The sequence below is a fragment of the Pyricularia pennisetigena genome, chromosome 5 (genome assembly GCF_004337985.1).
Source record: "Pyricularia pennisetigena strain Br36 chromosome 5, whole genome shotgun sequence".
Classification (NCBI taxonomy): Eukaryota; Fungi; Ascomycota; class Sordariomycetes; order Magnaporthales; family Pyriculariaceae; genus Pyricularia; species Pyricularia pennisetigena.
Window position 1 is genome coordinate 187946 of NC_043743.1, and position 26527 is coordinate 214472.

The 26527-nt window shown below is 51.6% G+C and overlaps 8 protein-coding genes across 8 annotated transcripts; 3 read left to right on the forward strand and 5 right to left on the reverse strand.

Annotated features, from left to right (window-relative positions):
* Positions 1-99: 99 nt before the first annotated feature.
* PpBr36_08016 (uncharacterized protein) lies at positions 100-914 on the forward strand (the record flags this gene model as incomplete). Its single annotated transcript, XM_029895149.1, has 2 exons — positions 100-713; positions 827-914. The coding sequence occupies 2 exons, from the start codon at positions 100-102 to the stop codon at positions 912-914; spliced, it is 702 nt and encodes a 233-aa protein (XP_029747509.1).
* A 345-nt stretch (positions 915-1259) lies between these two features.
* PpBr36_08017 (uncharacterized protein) lies at positions 1260-5091 on the reverse strand (the record flags this gene model as incomplete). The annotated part of the gene is made up of 2 exons (XM_029895150.1): positions 1260-4913; positions 5029-5091. The coding sequence occupies 2 exons, from the start codon at positions 5089-5091 to the stop codon at positions 1260-1262; spliced, it is 3717 nt and encodes a 1238-aa protein (XP_029747350.1).
* Positions 5092-6532: 1441 nt separating this feature from the next.
* On the reverse strand, positions 6533-7719 carry PpBr36_08018 (uncharacterized protein; the record flags this gene model as incomplete). Its single annotated transcript, XM_029895151.1, has 4 exons — positions 6533-6947; positions 7040-7346; positions 7450-7573; positions 7687-7719. The coding sequence occupies 4 exons, from the start codon at positions 7717-7719 to the stop codon at positions 6533-6535; spliced, it is 879 nt and encodes a 292-aa protein (XP_029747781.1).
* Positions 7720-8174: 455 nt separating this feature from the next.
* Positions 8175-8861, forward strand: PpBr36_08019 (uncharacterized protein; the record flags this gene model as incomplete). Its single annotated transcript, XM_029895152.1, has 1 exon — positions 8175-8861. The coding sequence occupies one exon, from the start codon at positions 8175-8177 to the stop codon at positions 8859-8861; it is 687 nt and encodes a 228-aa protein (XP_029747780.1).
* A 422-nt stretch (positions 8862-9283) lies between these two features.
* PpBr36_08020 (uncharacterized protein) lies at positions 9284-11818 on the reverse strand (the record flags this gene model as incomplete). The annotated part of the gene is made up of 2 exons (XM_029895153.1): positions 9284-10932; positions 10993-11818. 2 exons carry the CDS (start codon positions 11816-11818, stop codon positions 9284-9286), a joined length of 2475 nt encoding a protein of 824 aa, XP_029747126.1.
* A 2178-nt stretch (positions 11819-13996) lies between these two features.
* PpBr36_08021 (uncharacterized protein) lies at positions 13997-16228 on the reverse strand (the record flags this gene model as incomplete). Its single annotated transcript, XM_029895154.1, has 1 exon — positions 13997-16228. The coding sequence occupies one exon, from the start codon at positions 16226-16228 to the stop codon at positions 13997-13999; it is 2232 nt and encodes a 743-aa protein (XP_029747127.1).
* Positions 16229-16727: 499 nt separating this feature from the next.
* On the forward strand, positions 16728-17569 carry PpBr36_08022 (uncharacterized protein; the record flags this gene model as incomplete). Its single annotated transcript, XM_029895155.1, has 3 exons — positions 16728-16766; positions 16869-16978; positions 17053-17569. The coding sequence occupies 3 exons, from the start codon at positions 16728-16730 to the stop codon at positions 17567-17569; spliced, it is 666 nt and encodes a 221-aa protein (XP_029747128.1).
* A 391-nt stretch (positions 17570-17960) lies between these two features.
* On the reverse strand, positions 17961-22241 carry PpBr36_08023 (uncharacterized protein; the record flags this gene model as incomplete). The annotated part of the gene is made up of 3 exons (XM_029895156.1): positions 17961-18931; positions 19015-21075; positions 21152-22241. 3 exons carry the CDS (start codon positions 22239-22241, stop codon positions 17961-17963), a joined length of 4122 nt encoding a protein of 1373 aa, XP_029747129.1.
* Positions 22242-26527: the final 4286 nt, after the last annotated feature.

Sequence of the window (26527 nt, forward strand, 5' to 3'; positions counted from 1 at the left end):
AAAAAAAAAAAAAAAAGCATCAAACACTTTTGAGAGAAACACACGCTCCATACACCACCACCAAACACTTCCGACCAAACTCCACCAATCCCGCCCGCCATGTCCAACCCCCTCGACGCCGAACCGGGCACTGAGCTCTTCGCCTCGTACGAGGCCGAGCTCAAGCTCGTGCAGGCCGACCTCTCGCAGAAGCTCGACTCGATCCCGGACCTGACGGGCGAGCCGCGCAAGGCGGCCCTGTCCCAGGCGAGCCGGGCGCTCGAGGAAGCCGACGAGCTCCTCGGCCAGATGCGGCTGGAGAAGCAAAAGAACATACCGTCGGGCTCGCGCGCGCGGGTGAACCAGCGCTTCCGCAACTACGAGACGGACGTCGACGCCGTGCGCCGCCGGCTCGAAGCCCTGGCCAGCGACCGGTCCGCCCTGTTTGGCGGCCGTTACCAGGACAACCCGTCCGGGAGCGGCGGCGGGTCGGCGTCGGACGTCCAGCTGGAGCAGAGGGAGCAGCTGCTCCGCGGCACCGACCGTCTCGACCGCAGCAGCAGGCGGCTCAAGGACAGCCACGCCCTCGCGCTCGAGACCGAGGCCATCGGCGCATCGACCCTGCGCGACCTCGCCCACCAGCGCTCTCAGATCCAGCACACCACCGAGGTCCTCGTCCAGAGCGAGGGCTACGTCGACAGGAGCGTCAAGACCCTGAGGGGCATGGCGCGTAGGTACTGTTATCCTTCTCCCTTGTTACTTTTTTTTTTTTTTTTATCATTCCCACCGGATCCTCTTTGGTGGCGAGACCATGACCAGCTGACTGACTCGTCTATCATCTACTCAGGATGGCTACCAACCGCATAATAACCATCGCCATCATCACCGTCTTGGTTATGCTCATTCTTGCCGTCATTGTTAGCAAGTTCAGGTAGAGAGATACGGCTGTATTATGTTCCTTTTTTTTTTTCTCTCTCTCTCTCTTTTGTTTGCCTTCGCGAGGATAAATGGAGTTTTTGGAGTTTTCTTTTGCAAGCCTGCAACCAGTCAACAACAATCATGTAAATATATCACCTAGTCCACAATACGAATATCTGCTGGTGTTTGTGCTATCATCATCGCACCACCTTTTTTTTTTTTCATGAAACCGAAATAAAATTCAAAACGCCCTTTTCCCTTTTGTACTTTAGAAAATTACCACACTGAAACTTGGATATCAAACTAAGGTATGTTCCACAACGGACCATTCCTCGAGGCCAATCATCAGGGCTGCATCAAAGCTATCTCCTTCCCTTTCCAGGGCTTCGCTTCCCGACACCAGCAGCAGCCGGTCCACGTTGTTTGCCTTCGCCGAGCCCTCTTCGCCCAGCTGCGATGCCACCCTTTCCGCCCCTCGCGCTGCGATCCGGCCTGCCGCCACGGCCACGACCACCACCGCCTCCTCTACCCCTGCCGGCATCCCTCTTGCCCTTGAGCGCGACAGCAACCTCCTCCTCACCATCATCCATCTCCTCATCCTCATCGTCCCGGCCCTTCTTGTTGCTCCACTTCAGCTTGCCCCTGAGACCCTTCTTGGGTGCATCCTTGCCCTTGAGGGCAGCTACGTAGGCGTCCACGCCGCCACCCTCGGCCTCTGCCGGATCCTCAGTCTCCATCCTGTCGTCATCATCATCCCGACCCAAGATCAACTTGCCGTCCAGGTCGGTCTTGGCTTTCGTCTTGCCCGCCTTGCGCATCTTGAGCGGCTTCGTAGATGATATCTTGGCCAACGCGCTGCGGCCCAGCAGGTCAAGCGGCTCGTCCTCGTCTTCGACGATGTAGGTCTTGCCGCCCTTGCCGCGCCCTCGAGCCATGTCATCATCCGAGTCATCCGAACCGCTATCATCCTCGTCGCTGTCGAACAACGCCTCGTCGTACTGGCTCTCGAACTGGTTTCTCCTCTTGCCGTGTGCGCCATCATCGGCATCATCACCATTCTCCTTGGCAGCCTCCTTCTTCTTCTTGCTCCTCTCCTTCGTCTTCCTAATGCCCGTGATGAGCTTCTTGTCTGCCTCAGGGGTATACTTGTTGACGGTGTCGAATCCAAATCTCCTGACCAGCCTCTCCATGATGTGCTTGACCTTGGACCGGAAATGTCCCTTGTGCTCGTGGCTTGCCGTCATGATGCACGGGATGAGGGAAGGAAGGCGGGGCATCATCATCTCCACGGGCAGGCTAGTGATGCACACCTTGACGAATCCCAAGATGCTCTTGACCAGTTCCCGGTTGTTTGACGTGAGGAACAGCTCGACGGTCTTAACAACATCATCGAGAGTCTCCTGGCTCACTTCGGTGTGGAACTCGAACAGAACTCGTGTGATGGCAGTCACAGACGCTGACATGACATGCGGAGTATGACTTGCCAGTCCAGCGCCCAGCATGGTGAAGAACTCCTCGATGCTTGCAGTAGCAGGCGGAGCGTCGTCTGGCATATGTGGCACCTTGCTGTTGTTGATTGTCGCACCCTTTTCTGCCACCATAATCTGCCCAATTTGAACAAGCAGATCAAACGCGGTGTTCCTTGCACGTTCGTTATGTTCCTTGCATGCAATGATGACCTCGGGCACTATGGAGGGGATAAAGTGTAATGAGGTGGCAGGGATGAAAGGCAGAAGGGCACTGATGGCGGCCAGTCTCTCACGTCTTGCTGGGGCTGAGACCTTTTCGGCACTGGACAACAAGAGCGTCTGAAGCTCCTGGTGACGTTCCTTGAGTGCCTCTTGACCAATCGGAGATTCGGCGAGTCGTGGTATCAGCTTGTAGGCTTTTTTCTGTAGCTGAGGGTCCTCATTCTTGAAGACCACTATAGAGGCCATGTTGAACAAAGCGGTGAAACTTGTCCGGGGAAGGTAAATCGACATGGTCACGACGAGATCCATGAAGGTGTGTGACGCTGATGGTACCTTGTCCCCGCTTTCTTGAGCCTTTTGCCCAGCCGGCTTGCCAGCAGCCTCCTCCAGCTCGGTGGCAAGCATCTTGCACAGACGGTCGAATGTCTCTTCCAACTCCTTTGCGGGTGTGATACTGAGGTATGCGTTGATGGTCTGAAGGATCGGTCCGCGGGTTTGTGGTAATGTCTGGCTGTAGACGTTGAACAGCACGGCGAGGAAATTGCCCGCAGTGTTTCCGAGGTACTCAAGATTCTTCTTGGCCTGGGCTTGCGACAAACGGCTCTGAAGCAGCAAATCATCGGGGCCTTCTATTGACGCTATAGCCTGGTTGGACTCGACCAGAGTTCTCAGAGCTCTGCACACGTCAAGCCGCAGCTCGACCTGTTGGTAGAGGAGGTTGGACAGCTGCTCGGCAAACGCATTGTCAAACGACTCTTGCAGATCCAGAGGTAAATCGCAGTATCCAGGCAGACATGACCATATCTGCTGGACCACAGTCTCGTAGATCTTGATGGTCATTGTCTTCTCGGCGTCTCCATTGTCCAGGACCTTTTGGAACATGAGCTCCGAAAGGGGAACGAGCTCTTTCCTGAAATGTGCGAGATCCGTGTTTGTTGTGTAGTCACGCAGGAGGGGGAGCAGCCAAACGCGCCCAGGCTGGTCCTTGCTTGGCCGGGCCAGATTCAAGGGCAACGCACCCAGAACAGCTTCCGGGCCCATGGCCCTGATAGCCTTGCCCAGCAGCTCGTCGGCCTCCTTTTTACCCAAGAAGGCGTCGCTGCTTCGAAGGTCTCCAACCACTTTCACGACATTGACGAGAAGCGGGTTAGTCCTCCATCTCAGCGAGTCGAACATGGCTCCAATCACCGTAAACGTCTGTGGCCATGCTGCTTGGTACTTGACACTGAGAAGGCCCTCCACCGTATTGGCTAATTTTTCCAGAACTTTTTCGTCATATATCGAGGGCTCCAGAATGACCTCGGACGGAATGCAGTTTGCCAGGAATGAGACCAGGCATTCGGATGCTGAGGTCCGGATATTCTCCGAATGCGAGTCCAGGTACTGAGCAGTAGAGGCAAAAACCTCGGGCAGAGCCTGGAACGTCTCGGCCGGCTCCATCTGCGCAGACACATCGTACGCTCTGGAGAGAATAGCAATCCACGGGGGCAGTAGCTGGGTGTCGTTAGCCGACGGGTGCAGCTCGGTAATGATCTCCAAGAGTCGCGGCATCTTTGCGCGCGCAACCTCGTCCGCCATGCCCTCAAAAATCATCTCAAACACGTCAAAGACAGCCATGGTCAGGTGGTCATTTCCACTCCTCGCGATTCCCAGCAGCAACTCGCACAGGGGCTCGATCTTCTTGCTGGGCCAACCACCACAGGCAGACGCAATCGACCTGGTGAGTTGCAGCGCATGGATTAGATCCGGGTCATGCGCGGACTGTGCTGCCTTCTTCTCGCCCCGCGATGCTGCCGTCTTTTCCTTCAGGCTCGTCATGACAAACTCGGCACACATGTCTGCCGCCGGGTGGTCTAGTGATGGACTCGGAGGTGGGTTCTTGAGTATGGTTCGCAGGCTGTCCTGCGCTCGCTTCCGGATCTTTGGCCGGTGGTCCAGGGCGAGGTTCAACAGCCCAGCCACCGCCCTTCGCGGGCTGATCTGGGTCACCGTCATGTTCCATGACGCAGAATCCTGAGCTAGCAGCAGGGTCTCGAGGCAGCCGATGGACGGCCGAAGGAGTGGAGCCGGCGCATCTTGTCGGGCGAGCGCCGGAGCGATTTGTGTGAAGATGGTGGTGAACTTTGCGCGGAGAAGAGGCTGCGCGACAAATGGTGCAACAATGTCGAGGAGGTAGACGAGAGAGATGGCACGGTCTTCGGCGATAGTCTCGCCTGAGGCTGCACGGCCAAGGAGGCTGAGAAGAACTGCAAAGTAGCCAGCAGCCGTCGGTTCTTGTTTTTGTTCTTTGAGAGTTTCATCTATGGCCGCAAGAACAACCCGAGTCTGTATTATAACCCACGCAGAGTTTGTCAGTTTTTTTTTTTTTTTTTTTTTTTTTTTTTTTTTTGCACTTGCCATGAGCGCCAACTGGTGAAACGGGAAAAAAATGCTAACATACCGCTCGTTGGCTCTCGAGATTCGGAGCCCTGATCTTGTCCAGTTTCTCCGCAAGAGTCGCCATCTTGACCAAGTGCCAAGTAAAACAGGCGATCAGTTGATTGTGCGGTGTTGCGAGGTACGCTCTCCGGATCGCAAGCTACAAATTGACCGACTTGGAAATATTTCGCCGTATACCGCGAATCGGCCGCACATAGTTTTGCGGGGGACCAAAAAAAAAGTTCCTTATCGTATCGGAGCGGGGCTTGGCGATAAGCCATCAGATCATTTTAGACCAGGGGCCAAATATTGTAGGAGTAGACTTCTACATTGTACGGACTATAATCAGCTACAGGGTAGGCCAGATAGACTCATCAGCTCCGGTCGCAAGTCGAATTTTACCCTGCATCGAGGGATCAAAGTCAAGCACCCACCCCTCTTTGTTACTCTGCTCCTTTTTTTTGTCTTAGGTTCCTTCGGCCGTTCCAAACACCACGCGGGGGTAGATACTATTGCTTAGCTCGAATTCAAAATCAACTCCTTCCTGCCTTGACTTTCGCATACAATCCTTCAGACAAGCCATGCATGAACTCATTCTACTTTGACATTTTTTTTTCGAGTCGCCGACAACCCAGTCGTCTCGAATTTGGAGTCGAGACAAGTAGATTTATTTTGAGTGATATTGCTTCCTCATCGAATGGTGAACAAATGAAGAAGATATTTCAACCTCTTCCTGCATCAAATATCATCATCTTTACTCTCGATTTCACCAGAGCCAGATCGCCAGCATGCTTCTGATCGTCACGTTTCAACAGACCGATGCCGCCACTGTATTCCAGCCACCCAGTTGATGTATTTCCGCATGGTATACACGCCAGAAGCATCCACGTAAGCTCGGATTTGATTCCACAACCCGGGGATTCTTTAGCAGAACCCGCCAGGTAACGGGTGATGCCGTGGCTGATTTTTTTTTTTTTTTTTTAAACAAAAAAAATCCTCAAACGCTGCTGTCCAGATTGACAAAGCGCCATGGCAAAGTTTCTTTCTCTCTTCACCCCAAGCTTGCCGTCAAGAGCTGCTTTGCATGGCATCGCGTATCTTATTATTGAGGGACCCATCATCAAACGGTTGTGGTGATGAAATAACCCACACCCAAATCATATGTCCTCCCCACCGCATGAGCATAGCCTAGGCCTAGCCCCTTGCCCTGGTGGGCCACTCAGTTTGGGAAAATTCCCGCCCCCATAGTGCGGTGCGGCGGTGCGGTCGAACTCGGAATTGCTGTCTTGGTTGTAGCTGGTTTGGGGATTACCTTATTCGGGCTGTTGTTGTAGGGGGCGGGCGTGAAATTATGTTTCACAAGGCGGCGGGACGAATTCGCGCTGATACCTTATGTAGGTAGGTACTCTGACGTTTCCATCTAGGTTTACACTGGGGTGAATCGTCTCAAAAGTGACTTGCTTGATAAGGGGGTCCCTAGATAAACAAATAGAAATCAACAAAATAATGTCAACATGCCTACAAAATCAAGCAAACTCATTATCCGCCTCCTCGATCTGCTCCTTGATCCGCAGCAATATCGTCGTCTTCCACTTGTCCAGCTTGGTCATGCGGTCGAACGCGACCAGGTCGTCCTCGAACTTCTCCCTGTCGTTGCCCTCGACGCTCTCGCAAATGTCGGCCAGGAGCTTGTATTCGCGCGTGCTGGGGAAGGTCGGGTCCATCTCGGTGTACTTTTCCAGCGCCCTGCGCGCCGAGACCATGTCCTTGGTGGCCAGGTGGCACAGGCCACCCTTGAGGAAGTAGTCCTTGACCGAGTACTTCATCAGGTTGTTGTTGATGGACGCCTGCGACACCTTTTCGTACGCCTCAATCGCCTTGTAGTAGTCGCCGTCCAGCGCCGCGATGTCGGCCACCTTGAGCCAAAGCTTGTTTGACAGTCTAAGATGCGCCGTGTTAGTGCGCGTGTACAAAGTCGTTTTCTCCCGGGGTCGCCAAGTCAGGGACGTCTGGGACCAAGTGGCAAAACTCACACAGCGGCTCCGTCACCCTCATACCATCCAGCGGCAGCCTCGTACGCCTCCATGGCTTTCTTGAGGTCTCCAACCTCAACCTCAAACATCTCACCCACGTTCTCCTTGAAGGTCGCCGCCCGCCTGAAGTTGCCCTTTCTACAGTATTGTGCGATCGCCATCTCGACACACCGGGCCGCATCTTCCGGGCTCGTCTTTCGGTAAGCCTTGAATGCGTCCACGTACGTGTTGGCCGCGTCGTCCGGCTCGTTCAGCTTGCCGTTCTGGATCTGCGCCGCCTTTTCGAAAGTCTGCCCGGCTTCCCTCTCTGTTTGTCGGTGGTTCGCCGTCGGACGTCAGACGTATTGCCCATGGTTCGTATGTGTGGACGTCTTGCTAGAGAAATTTTACAGGGCGACAGGCAAACGTACCAGACTTTTGCATCTTGAACGCATTCGCCGCCTGTATGTAGTAATCGGCCGCCGTCTGCAGCTTTTCCTCCTTGCCGCCAAAGAAGCTGAAGCCGCCCGAGGCGCTTGCTAGCGCCTTGTCTGCCTACCCTCCGGGATTTTTTTTTTTGTTTTCCGTCTCGCACATCAGCAAATCTGAGCGGCCTTTTGCCGTTGAAAGGCGGGGTTGTTGAACTTGCATATCGATAGTATACCAACCTTTTGCAGAAGCGCGCGGGGGTCTTCAGCCATTTTGTAAGTGATTTAATGTCGTTGTTGGTTAGAATTTTGTTGTCTCTGGAGGAAAGGCCTGTCGTCTGGATTTTGCGACGTGTCGATGTACTAATAGTATATCTCAGGGTGGAGGTGTCAGATCGAGTCTGAGGAGCGGCTACTCTGATGGATACTACGTCAGTGAACACGCTACTGCGGTTGGAGGTTTGGTATGTGGGGCAGCTTAACGGCGGACAGCGGCGGCGGCTGGGCGGGCGCGGCCAGGGTCTAAGACCCACTTTTGTCGGCATGGACAAGAAGCAGGGTTCCTTTTTTTTGGCGTTTGAGATCACGGGCGTCCTTGTTGCGCTGCAACGAAAATATCGTCATTAATACAGTTAATTAAACAAAAACTATATCGACATTTCACTTTAATATCCTGCCATAATACTCTCACATTTCCATCTCAAAACAAAATCCCAAAAACAAGGGAAATGGTCAACTCAAGCAGAGTCAGTTCACGCCTAAGCGGGGCTTTGCGCCAGCAACAAAAGATCTCAACCACGTGCATCACAACGCGTCAACTGGGAACGAGCCCATCATCATTATCATCATCCTCATCACGGCAGCATCAAAAACAAAACATAGACTTCAAAGCGCTCCTGTCCCGCCCGACCTGGTCTGTCCGCTCCCTCCTCCCACCAAACACAACTTCCCCCGAACCATCATCATCACCACCATCATCATCCACAACGACAATATCCACCTCCCAACTAACCCACCTACACGCCCTCTCCGCCCTACCCAACCCAACTATCCCTTCCACCCTGGAGTCCCTCACCCGCACCCTTCAGTCTCAATTGCACTTTGTCCGCGCCATACAGGCCGTCGACACCACCGGGGTCGCTCCCCTATCCGCCATCCGGGACGAGACGGCCGCCGGCCGCAGTGAGCAGACCGTCACGCTTGACCACCTGGCCGATGTGCTCAGGAGCGAGAGACCCATCGGTCGTGCACGGAGGCCCAGGAGGTTGAGAGCCACTGCCGCCACTGCGGAGGTTGCAGAGGCTGGCGGGGTCAGTAGACATGGGGAGCCAGGTTGGGACGTCCTCGGGGCTGCAAAGCGTCGGGCTGGACAGTATTTCGTTGTGAAGAGCTCTTCCACAAAACAGGAACCTTGAAGGATAGCATCAAGATTATGTAAAGAGGATGGTAGGCATATCTTCCGTCCAAAATATATTTGTTGCATCCTCATCTGTAATAATTACATCGACAAAGCCGCGGCGGAACCACAAAGCCACGAATAATCGTGAATTCGTGGTTCATCGACCAGAGATATCGTAAGTAAACTTGCCAACTTGCACCTGCCCCTTGGGCTATTCTCTCTGTACGCCCCGGAAAATGCTATGAGGAGATTCGAACTAACGCCATACGCAAACAAACAGACAAATAATGCAAAGCATGCCTCCATCGCATCTCAGTTGTAGATGCTATTTGTGCTCCATTCAATGCGACACCCAATATAATGCAACAAATCCATTTCCCCCTTTTTTTTTTCTCGTATTTTTCTTCTTGTTTTCCATCGTGCTACTCAGCCTGTCTTTTAATTCTTCTTCCTGTTCTTGGAACCTGGAATCCGACTCGCCGCCTGTTTCTGTCGGGGTGTGGTCAAAGGCACCGTTGGGTCTTTCTCCTCGGCCATTGCAGCCTCTTTGGTTGCAGCCTCTTCCCTCTTCTTGGTGGCGAGCTCAGCATTATACCTCTGCATCCGCTTGTCGTAGTCGATAAGGTCCTCGAGAACCCTCAACTCCTCTTCCTTGGCCGCGACAACCGTTCCATCAATGTCTTCCCAGCCTAGGTTCTTAAGAATGGTGCCGACTAGATACTGGTACCGCAGATGGTTGGTGATCATAGCACTGGCGTTAACGTTCTCCACGCCGTTCTGCTTCTCGATGCATTGGAGGCCTGCTATGCCAAACTGGACGCACCCGTGTCGAACCAAGAAGGCGAGCATGTAGTCGTTCTCTGAATAGACGTTGATTAAGCGCCCCGAAACGGCACTTCTGAGAACAGACCACACTCGACTATCAGAAGAGACCGGTGCGCCCATTATAACCACGTTCTCGACGATTCCCAGCATGCGCCGCTCCGCCAACGCCATCAGGCAGTTGAAGATGACCCGTGCTCCGAGGCTGTACCCAACGAGAGTGACGCCGCGCTCGCCTTGGACGCGGTTCATAAGAGCCTCTGCGAGCACTGAGCCTGTTTTATCTGCCCTCACCATGCAGCTGCCCCAGAGATTGTCGACAATCTTACTTAGCTTGAGCAGAGCAGGTGGCCATTGCTCTAGCCAGGTCTTCTGCCCAAGGCTGGCGTACACCGTGGCGTTGCTCAGCATCTGGAAAGCTGTTGAGCCAGGGAGACTACTCTGACGAGCAACAAAATCCCCTTTTGCTTCTGACCAGGCCTTGCTGCGTGCCACTGTCACCAGCGCCTTGCCCATTTTGACGAGCGAATCCGCCTCCCACCGCAGTCCGTAGACTTCGCCGTGCGAACCAAATACTTCCCATGTTTCTCTAAGTCCGTTCATCCGAGTCACCCATCCATTTATGCAGAAGACAACCCGCAGCCTGCGGTTGTTGACACCGACCTCTCGCGCACCCCTGAACTCAGGTTCTGAAGTCGGGTAAAGGGGCAAAAATGCAAAGTCTGACACGTCTTTGGTGTAGGAGTCGATCATCTTGCCGGCGCCTCGGGTCCCGTAAATACCGAAGAGGGTTCCGACCACCATGTTGTTGTAAGCCATGGGCCCGAGGAGCCCGTTCGCAGTAGCAGGGCTGATGCTGGCACCACCGTCCTGAGCCGAACCGAAGCCGGCGGCTGCAAGGGGTGGAAGTAGACCACCATTCGCGGTCTCAGCCCGCATTCGTCGCATATCCTTCTTTTCGTCGGCTCTCTTGGGAATTTGTAGGTCCTCAACGCAGATCTCAGCAGCAAGGCGGGACAGTCCGTTGGCGACACGTACCTCGTCTCTAGCGAGCATGTGAGGAGGGACCTGCAGAGACGTGGCAAGGTAAAGCATCAGAGTTCTTGAATAGGCTGTATAAGTGTCGAGAGACAGCAGAAGCAGCAGCATTGAGTGGAGGATCAAGCGTCTCCTGGCCATTGGCAGAGTCGAGAGGCTGGTCACTGCCGGGGCGTAGAGCTGTACGAGTACAGCATCCGAATCCAGGACTGTGGAGGATTGCGAATCTAGGTTTGTTAGTGTTTTGAAGCACGTTAGTGACTAAATGAGTTTTGTGAAATACATACCATCTGAATGTTTCATAGGCGTCGTAAATCCTGGTCCTGCGCCCACCTTGGCCATGCTAGGGGCACCCTTAAAGGCGGTTTTTGCTAGGGCGTTGGGAGCGCCGGGATGATGGTGGCCGCCGGGCCCTGTTCGCGCAACCACGAGATCAGATACTCGCTTGGCGACAGCGGCTTGCCAGCGACGAATATTGGAAAGGGCATCTTTCTTGAGGTTCTCTAGGGTTGGAGTGAGCGGTGTCGTTCCGTTATGCACAAGAGGTGCGGGCTTAGCAGCATCCTGCTTGCTTTTGAGGCGGCTTATGGTTGACGGCCGACCATTATCCATGTTATCGATCTTGAGACCCATCATGTCGAAAATAGGGGGGAGATACTTCAAGGCCTTGGCATTGGGGGCACCTGCGTCTCCAGCGAGGGTTATCGGGGGAAAGTCGAAACTCCGCGTGACGTTGTCTCTCATGGTATCCGTTATGGTCGTGATGAGGGCCACTAACTCGTTCCTCTGTGGCAGATTTAGAAGCTCACTGACATCTGTGTCCCGCTTTGGCGGAGGGGGTCTCTTGCCAGGAGGCATCTTGGCTGACGACTCCTCCTCTAGCGACGGGCGCTGGGGAACGGGCACAGGAGAAGGTGGTCTGAAGGTGATAGTATACGAACCCGGCTCGTCCGAATCGTCATCATAGTTCTTGGCTGGATTGACGATTTGATCGTCGTCGAGGGTGGCACCAGGTACGGCGGCTGAGTGAACGTTGGGCTCTGAAATTGTGTTGCCCTTGTTGGCAGAAGCTGTTGTTGCGTTCCCTGCGTGGCTGGGCCTCGTTCCTTCCATACTGGATGCTTGCTGCAAGCCTAGGACGCAATTTTTCCTTTCCCCAAGTGGTAACCACTTGTATTGCAGAAGCGGCAGCTGTCAGCAGGTTGTGTCTTCCTTGACTCTTTTTTTCTTTTCTTTTTGAGAACGATCTAGGTCAAGCTTGTAGAATGAGGAAGGAAGTGTGATCTAGCACCTGCTCATAGGAACTTGGCAGATAGAAAGGGAAGGCAGGTCTTATGTTGAGACAAATCCTTTCTCGGTTCAGTCTTTGGATCAAAGCAGGCAGAGGAATGATGTGCTGTCTGCAAGCATCCTCAAGATACCAACAAAAGTTTGATTGTTATGCTGGATCTTGTTGCTGTCTGTTGGCTTTGTCTTTCTTTGGAGTGGCTTGCGTTGCCGTTGTTGAGATGTGGTATGAGACGAGGGTGAGATACGGCGTTGATTGTGCAGAGAAGATAGGTGACAACCAAGGAATCAATGTGTTAAAAGAAGATGCCCTTGATGAATGACAGATTCTACCTCAAAAGACCTGAGAGTCCAAGCATGGCACAAAGCTGCGTGTTTGTCATGGCTGTCACAATGATTTTGTGGGAGGTGGCACCTGGCCGGGTGGAAGATCGAAGGCAACGTTGGAGAGACATCAGCGGAATTTTGCAAGGCATTCGGTTGCCTTGTGGTCAGGGACATACTGAAAAGGAGCTGACCAAAGTCTGAAATGAGGTTGATGGCAATCTGAGGGGGATCTGAGAAAGTTGAGTAAAAGGAGCAGACACTCGTCAAACCGGGGACGACTTGACTTTTAAAAAAAAAAAAAAAAAAAAAAAAAAAAACTGCTCCGCCAGTCCCAGCCCAGGCAGATTGGTGCTGCACTACCTTTCTTGTTTGTTTGTCCGCATTGCGCGCTGTGTAATCAGCCATTCAACTTTCCAACGGCTACCTGCGTGGCCTGCCTATATTGCATAAGGTATTCGCCAGCAGCAAAGACGGGACAACCAAGACTGTGCATCTTGCCGGAAGCCCGCATGCGCATGTCAACAAAATTCCCACGTATGTACATTGCATTAGGCAGTCTTATGCTATAACCAGCAGCATGGCCACTAGCTTTCTCATTGCCGTACTTGACAGCTCCAATTTTTATTGGGCAAACATCGCCTTGGGTCAAGCTGTTGGTAGTATAATAATCCACGACCTTGGTGTCATTTACCCTGACGACCATCGATCTGGATCCAGTAAGATTCAAAAACCATGCTCGGAATTCTTTCCTAGAACCTGATCGCCCTCCTGAATACCTTAGGCGCCCACTTCAAAGCTACCTAATACTTGTTATTGTCTATCTTCACAAGGGCTTCTTTACCTCCTTCCAGAAGACCATGTTGGATAGGCTAACCACATCTCAGGTCTTACAGAAGCCACTAATTCTTCATATCACTGCAGCCTCTGAACATGTTCCGAATTAATCCTAGCACCAGAGGCCCACAGTCAAATTCAATGCTGATATTGATGCAATAATGGTAGATGCCACAAGAAGAGAAAAGCGAGCCAACCCTTCCTCTGGAGAATTCCCAAACTCCCGGGAAAAAATCGTTGCAAGATTTTTCCGATGAGTGAAAGGAGGAAGAGCTGGTGTATGAGAAAGCTGTTGCTAGATCCGGATGCGACCACTAGCTTAACCTGAAGAAGCGGTTGGAGTACCCCATCACTGTGACAAAAGCCAGCAGTTTACTACGGGATGAGCCACTCGTGGTATATCGATCAAGTCTTGCTTTAACCTCTGTTCTCTTTTCTTTTCTTTTTGTTTCTTTTTTTTCTTTCAGCTTTACAAACGAAACTGGGACCTAAGAGGAATGGGAGATAACAAAGCCATTTTGGCTGGATAGCACATAGTCCGCATATAGTCCAGAGGATCCATGGTTTGTCAAACAAAGGCGATGAAAAAAAGAAAAAAAAAAAAAGAAAACAAGTGCAAGCTTGTCCTCACCGATTTCAACATATAGCTTCTGCCTAATGTTCAAGCCCGCCAAGACGACGGTTGGGATACTTTGATTATATACTCTCCCCCCGCCCAAAACCTCTTTTATACATATAGCGCCACTAGCATACACACTTGCCTTTGTTGTACATGGTATCTTGATTTTACAGCCAAAGAATAAAGAAAAGAAATCCCCAAGAAAATGTCCAATATCAGTCAAATCAATCACTTCCACTGCCACCACCACCACCACCACCACCACCACCACTCTGCGCTTCCCTCAACGCCCTCGCCGCAGCCTTCTTCCGCTTCTTGTCACCAATCATGCTCTTCTTGGGCCTGCCCTTCTTGGGCTCCGGGACCTTGTTCATCAGCCAGGCGTTAAAGGGCCTCCTGGCGTCGACAAACTTGCCCTCGGGCGAGTAGACATCAATGATGGGCCAATTGGGCTCGTTGCTTTCGGCATCCCTGCTGCTTCTGTCTTGCTCCTCGACCGGATCGTCGGACAGGTCCAGGCTCTGGATGATGCCGTTGCTGTCCACGACCGTCTTGGGCGGCGGGGGCGGCGGGGGGTTGTACAGATCCCTGGTGCGAACCTGCGCGACGATCTCGACCCAGCCACAGCCCTCGATCAGGATGTCGGTCGAGAGGACGCGGTAGGGAAGGCGGTCGACCTTCATGTTGACGGCGTCCCTGCGCGTGATTGGTCCCGCGCGTTGTTTTGTCACGTCCCATTTTAGCGGGAAAGAGCCGGCCAGCTTGATGGTCTCGCTGGTGCCGGGCACAGAAATGTTCTCGACGTTGACCTCGCCCGTCTGGCCCTGGATCGATATCGCCTTGGTCGTCTGCGTGACGTGCGCCGTGATGGGCGTAAAGGCGTAGGTGAGGAAGACGAGGTCCGGAGTCCGAGGCGTGAGCCGGATGAAGCCGCCCAGCAGCAGGGACCGGCCGGGCTTGAGAACCTGCTGCTCGGGCCGCATGCGTCTCTTCATGAGAAGCAGGTGGCGGTGCTCGGGCAGGACGTGTCGGTCCAGGAGTGACCGCTCCAGGCCGGGGAGGTCGATCAGCTCGCCGCGTCCATTGCCGTAGGGGACGCGGATGGGCGAGGCCGTTGTTCCGGGAAGCGACGATACCACGGGCATGTCGGGGTAGTTAGTTTCTGGGCGCAAGGGCGGCAGAAGAGAAAACTCGTCGAGTGTGTCCTCGGCTTCCCCTTCTAGCTCGTCGGCCTCTAGTTGCGGTCGGTTAGCCAGCTCCGCCCTGGCCTGCTCGACCATACTGAGGTGGCCATCGGCAGCCACTTGTTTCGCGGGAAGCTTGACCTCGATCGGCGTGGCGGCCTCCTTGGTTCCGCCGCCAGATTCCATCCTTCCCTTGGGGAAAATCGCCTCGAACAGCTGACTCTTCCCGACGTTCACCTTGCCCACCATCCACCCGGCGCCTCCCCTCTCCCAGATCTCCTCCTTCAGCTGCTTCGTCCACCAGTTGCGCTTGGCACTGACGCAGCGGACGTTGCCAAGCCTGACGCTCCTGCCGGAGCGCCCAAGGGCGTCCCTTAGCGTCTCGATCAGGGTGGGCATCATGCGGTCGACCATCTCCTTCTTGGGCGCGAGGAGATCGGAGCGCGTGATGATGAAGCTCATCTCAATCTTGCGGTCCTCATAAAAGCGGCCATGGCGGGCGCGCCTGTTGCGCGAGCGCAAGGGCATCATGTCGAGCAGCTCCCGCACGCGCGGCAGCATCGACATGGGGAAGTCGGCGGCGTCCAGGATGTGGTAGACGTGGTTGTACTTGTACGGAGTCTCCTCAATGGTCTCGCGCAGGGCGTCGACGCTCGGGTGCGCGATGGGCTCTGCCTTTGAGTGGTGGACCAGGTTGTGACAACGGTCGCACATGGGCGTCTTGGGCGGCGGCGGCTCGTACCTATCTGATCTGGCAAAGAGTGAGTCGATGTCGATGCCCATGGCCCGCAGGCGCTCCATGTCGACCTTCTTGGCGACATCTTCAACGACCTCGTCTTCGGTCCGCTCCCGCGGTTCGGTTGGTGGTGGCACCAAGCCTAGGCTCTTCTTGACGTCTGTCCTGCCGGGACTGAAATATCCGGCGCGATCAGGATCCAAGAACTGAGTGAAGGCGCCACAGCCGGTACATTGTATCGGCAGGCCAAGCTCAACGGCTCTAGATGCTGGGTCGGAAGGGGCTTCTGCCTGCGCGGCGGAATCTTGATGATCACTTTCTTGGGGGGCGAGAGTATGCGGTGCTTCAAGCCGCAAGACCTGGCTGGGCCTGAGAGGGCTTCGACCACATGGTGAAGAATGTACAAACTGAACCGAGCTAGAAACGAAGCCATGGACTGATGGACATAAAAATATCGGTGGAGCTTCAAACAGTAGCGTCGTTGTCTTCCTGCTACTTGAGCGAAGGAAAGCTCTAAGATAGCGGATTGACTGCATCACCCGTAACAGCCTGGAAGGAGTGAACAGGACTGTATGGTGTTGTGTTTGAATGTGAAGTGAGATGGATATGAGGGAGGATTTTACATTAATTTTAGTTTTACAATAGATGCAACTAGAGCAAAAAAAAAAAAAAAAAAAAAAAAAAAAAGTCGCCCTGCTGCCTGTCGCCCATTAACTCTTTGTTCAAAAAAAGTCAGAAACCCCACAACCCCCTGCAGAGTTTGTGTCTGTATTCTCCAATCGGAGCCCCTCCCGAACGGCACTTGGTCCCCACTCCCGCTCTAGCCAGGCCCAAGCTACCCCCTGTTCTCCGAAAAAAAACGGACGCGACCGCGGAACGACTTTTGACGTCGAGCTTCCAGTTTGAACGGCCCCGAAACGAACCACCCGGGACTCCCACTGCATTTCCTATCCCCAAATCCCCTCCGAAGTTCCATTCTTTCCATTTTTTTTTTAGAGGCGCGGTAAGCAGCCCGCAGCCAAACAGTCAGACACAATGGTGTCAGTCATCCGCCGCATGAATGTATTGAAGCGAGTACGTATTATTATTATTTTCCCTCTCCTCCTCTAGAACCTCTTCAATCGCAATCCCCAACACTACGACGAACGCAACTAACCTTCTCTCCACCTGCAACAGAAGCTCTACAGCGTAAGACATGGCCCCGGCGCCGCCCAGCTTCCGCCCGAGATCTCCCGCCTGCACTTTGAGTTCCCCATGACCAGGAGTCTAGCGGAGCTGGGACCAAGGTAAGGACCGCCACCCTTCCTCTTCCCCTGCTCTCTTTCGGCTTGGGACTAACTGACCCGGCCAACCCGATCAGAAAATTCTGGCGCCACTACCTCCCGCAACTAAAATACCACAACCCCTCGGTGCCCATGATCCTGAACCGCTTCCCAGACACGCCCGAGCAGCCTAGGCCCGCGCTGCTGTCCATATACCTGCGCACACCCACCACGTCCACCACCGCCGCCGCCACCACCAGCTCCCGCAAGGCCTCCCAGCCGCAGCAGATCGCAGACCTAAAGTCGGCGACCGACGGCTCCAGCCCGGCCCCGGCGCCGCTCGAGGACGAGACGGTTGTGACCATCGACGCGACCAAGCTCAAAGCCAAGGCGATCCTGAGGGAGCTGCTCGTCAAGACGGGAGCGAAGCCCGCTCCCGGACCGACGGCGCAGGAGCTGGCCGAAAAGGCCGAGCTGGACGCCCTCGAGGCCCAGGCCGAGGTCGACAGGCAGGTGCAGATCAAGTTCAGGGAGCAGCAGCAGCTCGAAAAAGCCGCGCTCGACAAGGTGAAGCGCGAGGCGGCCGAGATGAAGGCGGCGGCCAAGGAGATGTAAGCTTTGGTATAGTGGATGTGGTCACACGGGGTTTTGTGGTTGTGATTGATGGGGGGAATTCTCAAAACAATCTTGTACAAAAAAGAAGGGGAAACGAGGACGAGAGATATAGAAGGGACCAGGGAATCTGGTCGAGTGTCACAAATATGATACGAGTGGAGTAGAAAGAAAGCAGCTTTCATGTGTAATATCAAATCATCACACCGGAAACGCATTTTCCAGTTGGTGAAAATACTACATGAGCGTGACCCTGATTCAAGCCTGCCGATGCATCAGGCAAGGCACCACACGTCGAAAACTACCATAACCCAACAGGAAGCAGACAGACGATAAGGTGAAGGCACTACAGCCAAAATACAACAATAGTACACTAGCACATACACTGCTTGTCTTACTTCAGTCCAAACCCCTCACTTTCAAACACGGCTCCCCACAGCATCCGCTCCAGCTTCTCCTTGGTCTGGTACCGCCACAGTGCTAGCGTGTTGAAACATGTCCTCGCCGTCGGGTACCGGTCGCAGTCGTCACCCAGGCACAAAATTCTGATGCTGAGGCTGGCCGCGCCCATGGCGGGTATCCTGTCGCTGCCCGTGATGAAGACGAGCAACTTCCGCTGATCCTCCGCCGACGCCCTCTGGAAGCTGTCCCAGAACCAGCGCAGCGTTGGCACCTCCTCGGCCACTTCGCTCCCATCGCCCCCTGGTGGCGAGGACTCGTCCGGCCGCTTTTTATTATTCCTCCTCCAGCCGTCATATTCGGCTGCAGACTTGAGGCTAACCACGTCCAATGTCTCCTCGGAGCCCCTCACAAGAAGCTCAATTTCTTCAGGCCGAAACAGCGAAAGCGCGTTGCCCCCGCAAACCGTGAAGAAACCGCGCTTGAACGGATCAAACTGCCGCGCCACTGCTGTGTCCAGGAGGTACCTGACATGTAGGTCCACGTATTCTCTCCGGTTTGCGTTCGTCACCGCTCGTCTTTCACCCCCTGGACACAGCGGTACCCGCTCGACTGAGCCATACTTTGGCACATCAACCACGAAGTCCAAGCAAAAGGTTTCCTCCACGTCTCCCTCAAACTCGAGCAACTGCCGCAGGCCCTTAGCCAGCATGGGGCGAAACTCTGCCAAGTCTTCTAGAGTGTAGGTCATGGGCGGCCGGGAGTGGGCTGGTGCTGCCCCCGACGGTTGCGGTGACGCTGCGAGTAGTTTCCGAAAGGCAAATGGCGGGAATGAGACATCCAAAATTGTCGAGTTGTAAATCGCAAGACCAAACACGACTCCTACCAAAAAGTACTGATCCGACGTTTCGAAAGAGTTGGGGTTGAAATAACAGTACTGTGAATCATCATCGTAGACAAAAAGGCCTGTTTGCTCACAATTGTGTGGTTAGCATTTGCTTCTGGTTTTCTTTCGCTTTTCGTCAACCTGGTGTTTGCTGCAAACTCACCATGATCCGGGTTGAAGACCTCCCGGACGAGCAGCAAAAACCACTCCTTCCTCAGGCCGCCGGCATCAACACCCTCCTCGCCCCTAAATGCGATTCGCAGACCTTTCTTGATGTCCTCGCCGCCGCTCCCAATCACTTCACTTACTGCCTTCAGGCTATCTTCCACCAGGCAGTCCCTCCGTACATTGAGGTATAGATACTGGTCGAAAGACCGCCTGCTCATTATGCTGTTGAAGAAGGCGTCTCTCGCCTTCTTGTCCATCTCGCGCTTGGCATCGTGCTCCAGGATCTGTATTTTGGCCCATACAGACAGCAGGAATGGATACTGGCAGAATGAAAACTTGGCGCGCTTCGTCTCCCATGCTTCAAAGTCTTGGGTCAGTTCCGAATCGTCTAGTAGCGCCATGTAAAAGTCGGATGTGGGCAACAGCTGGCCACGTGCGTGTACTCGACCCTTTGCCCTCATCGAGTCTGCATTTAGATGTGAGAACCCCTGGTCCTGCGGATTGCGACGCGAATAGTGTGTATTGTTTGCAGAAAAGATTAGCGTCATGACGCGGGCGGCTGCCTTAACCTGCCAGTCGTCGTACGCTATTTTCCTCTTTGGCTTTTCCTTTTGCTTCTTGCCTGAGCCTGAAGATGGACCCAGGGCGGCGTGGAGTGTTGCCACCGAACGACCAGCAGAAACATTAGGTATTAAACCATCCGTCACGTCGAATTTGAAGTCGTGTTTCTTTTCGTTCTGCCGGTTCAGGCGATACGCCATGAACCCGCTAACAAAATCTTTAAAGTCTGTGAACCGAGACTCGGGGAATCTCGCTAGCCAAGCCACAAGCTGATTGTGGCAGTCATTCGAAGAGTTCGACATTAACCCCAAGATCCGCTTGATGATCCCTGAATGTTGCCCGGACGCGGGCCCTGTACCGCGAGGTATGTCACTCCAACTACTACCACCATCGCTCCTGTCCTTTTCACAAAGATGGCCGTAGTGTCCTGTGAACTTGCGACATCTGGCTGCGAGGAGCGGATTCGACAAGATCAGCAAGAGGAACCTCAGATCGCCAGGGTCGGTCAATGGGCGTCCCGGTCGCTTCAGTAGTGTTTCGGTAGCCTTCAGTAGCGTGCGCTGGGCATGGTCTTGTCCAGCCAATATCTGGGCTTCCAGTCGGCCAAGGTCTGCCTCTGGTGCCGGGCTGAGCTGGCCACCTGCGACCATTCCGTCGTACACTGCCTTCCAGGGTTGCGCGGCGTTTATGACGGTGTTGTACCACTCCTCCATCTCCGACCAGTCCACCCCGGGCGATTTGGTTGTTGGCGTCGGGGCAGTCGATATTCCTTCCGGCCGAATCCCGGCCGAAGATCCTCTACGGGGAACCTCGTCCTGGCCACCGGTCCACCAGGAGCCGTTCTCAGCAAAGTCACCTAACAACAGTAACTTGGCGTCAAGTTCTGTTATTGGTTCTTCAGCCGCTCCTGACGAGACCTTACTATGTGAGCGGCTATGTGAGCGCACGTGCCGTGGTTCAGCCTGTCTGTCTTGAGCCCGTTCAGGGGTCCGTCTTCGGGTATCATCCACGTGACGGGCCTGCGAGTTCAATCCACGCGTGCCGCCAAAAGAAAACTGCAAGCAGCGATAAGACGTGAAGCACGTGAATAAATAGTCTTCGAGCGGCTTGAACATCTTCTTGGGATCAAGCTCATGACCTGTACCGTTGCTAAGCTGCTTATCCGGTTGCCTCAAGAGCCCTTCCATTCTAGGGCGCTGATCAGGATATGATGTCGAATAAGATCTCGGCGGGAGTAGGCCTTGGTTGGGAAATGAGCTGGGTGCTTCCAGAAACGGGCTCTCAACGAGCTCCGGAGTGAAGAGGCTAGGCTCTTGATTTTCGTTATCACTTGTCGCGGCATGCGGCCTCCCGGGTCCATTCTGGGGCATCGTTATAGGCAATGAAGCCTGAGTATTTTGTTGAATATTTGCATGCGGTGCCAGCGCCGAAGCCACAAAGTTACGCAAGCATTGTCTTATCAGCAGCTTGGTGTGTTCCAAAGAAACCGGTTGTGCTGTGGGGTTTGTTAGTCGCTTGAGTGAGATCACAGTCGCTTATTCTTGATGCCAAATTTAGGCTGGAGTACCTACAATACTGCGACAAAGGGCCTCCCTCATCCCGCGAGCGCCCCGTACCCGTCTCCCCAGGCGTCAGCGGCTTTAGGTCGTTGACGGTGAGGCATATGGTGCATTTGAACACATTGAGATCCCTTGGCCACCGCACCAGGGAGCCGCAGGTCATGCAGTTCCCTGTTGTCAAATCCTTGCCTGCACCGCCGCCGAGACTCTGCTTCTGCGGCGAAATGCGCGGCGCGGCGCCACCTTTGGATGCCGCCAGCATAAGACCGCTGCCGTCCATGGAGTCCTCGCTGCTGCTTCGAGAATCAAAATAAGCCCGTGGCGCAGGGCTTCTTTTCTTTTTACTAGAAGAAAACAGCGATGGAAAAGGGTGGCTCATCGACCGTCCATGCCCGCGGGGTTGCGGTGCTTGTTTAGGGGCAAAATCAGAGTCGGAATCGGAAGACTCGGCTAGCTGTGAACCATCGAAGAATTCAAACTCGGTCATGCGCGGTGATGGGGTCGAAGGGTTATATTGTTGCTGGTGCGGGCTGGGAACGCCGCGATTCCACAGTTCGACGGCGCAGGGGCCGGGATTCGAGGGAGGCGGTCGGCCGCGGTTCGACAGGCTGCTACCAGATGTCTGACGGTGGTGTAAATGTCGCGGAGGCGGTAGCGTTTGTGCATTTGGAGCCGTATTCGGAAACGTTCGCTGTCTAAGCGGGGACCTGGATCGGTTCGGAGACGGTACTGGTTGGCGGTACTGTCGCGTTTGTGGCGCTGACGAGGACGGTGGAGGTGGCGGCGGCGAATGAGATGGTGGCGGAGGAGGAGGAAGGGGTTTTTGGTAGAGGTACTGCAGCAGCTGTTGCTGCTGGTTTTGATTTTGCGGGTTGTGGTAGTGGTGTTGCCATATGGGCAATTGTTGTTGTTGTTGTTGTTGTTGTTGTTGTTGTTGTTGTTGTTGTTGTTGTTGCTGATCGTGAGGAGGCAGTCCAGACCTGTCTTGCCACTGGGGTGGAGACATTGCTGTATTCGTCGTAGGTAATCGGAAGTCGAGTCGATGGTGGTGGACTCCAGTCGAGCCTCCTAGCCGAGACAGCTGCTCCTGCTGCGTCGTCATAGGAATGTTTTGGCGGGGAACTGCCTGTTGGATTTGTACATTAAGATTCCGTCATTGGTAAATTGACAGTCGATGCAAGGCAGGAAGGTTTAGGCCAAGTCAAGCAAAGCAACGTAGGGAGAATGGAGGAGACGTCGAGGCCCAACTGAGGTCAAGTTAAGCGATATCACGCCGAGTCGCGTATCTTAATGCGTGAAATGGCTGGGCGAGTAATGAATGTGTCTTGATGACGGCAATTGCAACTGACCGTTGGCAGCAGGTTGTTGAGGTATGAATACAACCTGGTAGGCCTTCTTGCCTGGTCAGACGACGTCTCTTGTGTAATTAAGGACGATGTTTTGGGAAGCGCATAACGAGGGAAGAAACGAAAAAGAAACGTATTGAAGCCGAGGCGTACATGGGTGGCAGGACAAAAGAGGTAGGTACAACATACCTTGCACAATCGATTGGCCGCAGCCAAATCTCCAAATTGAGGCAGGCCTGGCTGGGCTAGGAGCTCTTTGCACTGCAATGCACTGCAATGCACTGCAACGCCATGCAATCTAGTGGAGCTATGATGACTGTTTTTGGCTGCCTTACCAAACCTTTTTCATCAATCTTGATGATCAACTGCCCAATCTTACCTAGACTACTTTGTGCACAAGCTGGCAAGAGCAGGAAAGCCGGCACTAGCTCAGAGGTCAAGCAGTTAATGCAGGTAAAGTACCTTAGGCTAGCGGCTCAGCAGACTTGTCTCGGCGCCGTTGCTATCAACGATGAAATAAGGGCAGTCAACCTCGCCAATAAAGTTTGGAGGTGGGTTGGGGGAGCACGGGCAAGGCGAAACAGGGTCCAAGTGTATTTTTTTTCGACCCTTTTTTTTTTTTTTCTCGTTCCTGTCGTTATATATTGGAGAAGCTGTCGTGCCAGAGGTTATGTAGATTGTTTTGTGACGGTAATCGAACGATAAATCATGAAAAGGGAGGCTTAGGCTTGATCAAGGCAGCAAGAAGTAAGTGACTTCATTGCACAAGTCTTGCATGTGTCACTACTGCAAACCTGAATGCTAGAGACACAAAAGAACAGCAGCAAAGACGTTGCATAACGCTTGATGGAGATTAAGTTTGTTCGATGAGGTCGGTGTAGACTCGATGCTTTCCACTTGAGACAACCGACCAAGTTACGAAAAGATGAGGCAGGACAGCCAAGACATTGAGGGGTGGGTTGCCGACGACGAACACGAGATATGTTTCTCGTCTTGCAGGTATCACTTTGTGAATTAAAGCTGGGGACAAAGGGGGGAATGGGGAAAACAAACATGAGCACAAGAAAAAGAAAAAAAAAAAAAAAAAAAAAAAAAGAGACTGACTAAAAGGACAGAAACGGGATCCGGGACTTCTGTTCATCTCTCAAATTCCCTGGGTGGGCAGGGAAGGGATCGACTGGACCCTTTGGGGTGTGCCTGTGCCGAACCGAATGCTACCTCATCCCCGCGATTGCCCTAGGGGATAAATTACTTGCCGCCTTGGTGTGCGTTACCTTGTCCACGCTCCCGGGTTGAAGGAAGAATTGTTAGTCTCAGGGCTCATCCCTGAAGCCCAGAGCTCCGCAATTGATCCACTTCGTTCGCTTCGCTCCACTTCGTGGCTCAATTGCGGCTTTGCAATGTACCTGTGGGTCAATCCAAAAAACGCTTAGTCTCAATGCTCAGACTAAACCCCCCTGCTTCGCAGTGGGGACCGAGCGCTCCATATACCTTTCAGCCATATGGCTTTTCGACCAATTACATTGGCCGAAAAAATCGCGCTCGTTCTAATTTAAGGACAATTTATCGTATTTCGCCGTTTATAGCGGTACCACCAACAAAACACCCAATACTGCGATATCGCCAACCACTATTCCCCCCGATATATAAAAATATAAAAAATTTTTACCATTATACCATATATTTACGCATATTAACTTTTATTTAATATATTATTAAATTAAATAAAGCCCGAATTTGATAATAAAAAATATATTTCCAATAATATTAATAAATATACCCGAAAAAATATTTCCATCCGCGTAACCTGTAACCCAATATTTTATATCCGACCTAACCCTATTATTTTTATCGATATTGCAATTATTTTTATTTTTATCGTTATTTTAATTATTATCCCCCAATCCTATATTCGAAAATAAATAGGAATTTAGGTTTTTTTTAATTAATTAAAAACAATTACCGAAAAAATCCGAATCCGAAACGGAAATAAACCCCGAAACCAAATTTATTCGCGATATTACCAAATTTTGGCGTAACCGTTACCGACGCACCAATTTTACGCAATTTATCCACGTTTAGGTAATAGCGGCAAATTTTTACGAAATTACCTAACCTATTTTATCGCGAATATTTTTTTTTAAAAAAATATTACGAAATTTTTAAATCCGAAAACGTTTACGCGTTAATGGGGTCGAATACCGTTTTAATAATAAATTTCCTGCGTTTATCGAAATTAATTTTTTACGTAAGGAATTGCAATAATTAATATAATATTTAGGTTTTTTTAACCGGTTTAAATTTACAAATTTCCAATTTTCGGGAATAAAAAATTGTTCCGCCAAAAACGTAAACGATATAAATTAATTTAAATAAATATTCGATACGTCCACCCAAAAAATCCCGTCCAAAACGCCAATATTATACAAATTTATATTTTTATTATTATTGTATTTCCGGGGTTACCTATTACGACTAGACAAGATGGGTCGGTACCAATGAGGCCAGGCGGGGTCACACCCCTCCTAACGACACTCGCCCAAAGAAATCACCGATAACAAAACATCGATTACCTAAGGGAAAAATCACGTAACGCCACGTAATCGCCAAAAAAGTAATCTTAATAATCCTTAAAAGATTATAACAAATTAGGCGAAATGATTTCTGCAATTTGTGACAAATTAAAGAAAATCACTTTTGGGATATAGTCTATATAAAGCACGCTTATTACCATATAAATAAATTCGATTTTAGGATTATTTAACAGCAATTAAACTTTAATTAACCTTAATATTTATTTAAAAACGATTATAATTTCACCCCAATTATTAAAAACCCCAATTACCCAATTAAAACGCTTAATTGTTTTAACCCATTATATTTTACCCTAAAAACAGGTTACCCGATACTTTAATCGTAACATTTTAATTGCTCCTATTCAATATTTTACTTTAAAATATACCGAATAATATCGCCGAAATAATATTTTCCAACAAAACCACCCCTTAAACCCCCTTTACCATTAACGCTCCGGCCAACGTTAACGCCTTACGTTAAATGGTCGCGACGCTCCAAACAAAAAATCGATAATTTTAAGAACGAATAACCGAACAAATTAATCGAACCAATAGGAATTATATTAAATATTTTTTATTATTATTTTATAATGGCACCCCAAATACCCTGCAGGGATTTTTTACGGAAACCCGGGCCTATTTTTACTTTAACGAAAACAATTTCGATAGCGACGCAAAAAAGGTTACCTACGCAATTTCGCTATTAAAGGGCGATACGTTTACCTAATTCGAACCAATCCTACGAAATTATTTGGATTATAATAAGGAAAAAAACCGTAAAATTGAAATTAACCGCATTTTCGACGATTACGAAAATTTCGAAAAATGCTTTAGGGGAACATTCGGCAGCCCAAACGAGGAACGCACAGCTAAACGTAAATTGGTACGCCTTATTTAAACCAAATCGGTATTTAAATATACTAGTAAATTTCGACAAATTACCGCCAAATTACTATAGGGCCCCGAAACCCTAATAGCACGTTTTTATACGGGATTTAAAAAAAAAATTAAAAACGAATTTATTAAAAAAGAACGACCCAACACCTTAACCGAATACGTAAAACTAGCAATTAAAATCGATAACCGACTTTACGAACGGAAACTGGAACGACGCGAAAAACGCAACGTATAAGGGCCAACCTTACGATAAACCAATACGGGACGCAAATACTAATACCCCAAACCGTTTCGCTAATACAATATTTCCTACGGAATATATAACGAATTTATGGATTTTAACGCGACCCAATATAAAAAACTTCGTAAAAACCCCAAAAATAGTAAATGCTTTAAATACGAAAAACCAGGACATATAACCAAATTTTATCCCCAAAACATTCCGGACTTATACCCCGATTCCAAAAAACCACGAAAATTAAATACCACCACCCATTAATAAATACCACCGGATTAATACAGTTTAAAAAGCTGGACCATATGCTACGACGATAATTGCATAATCCATA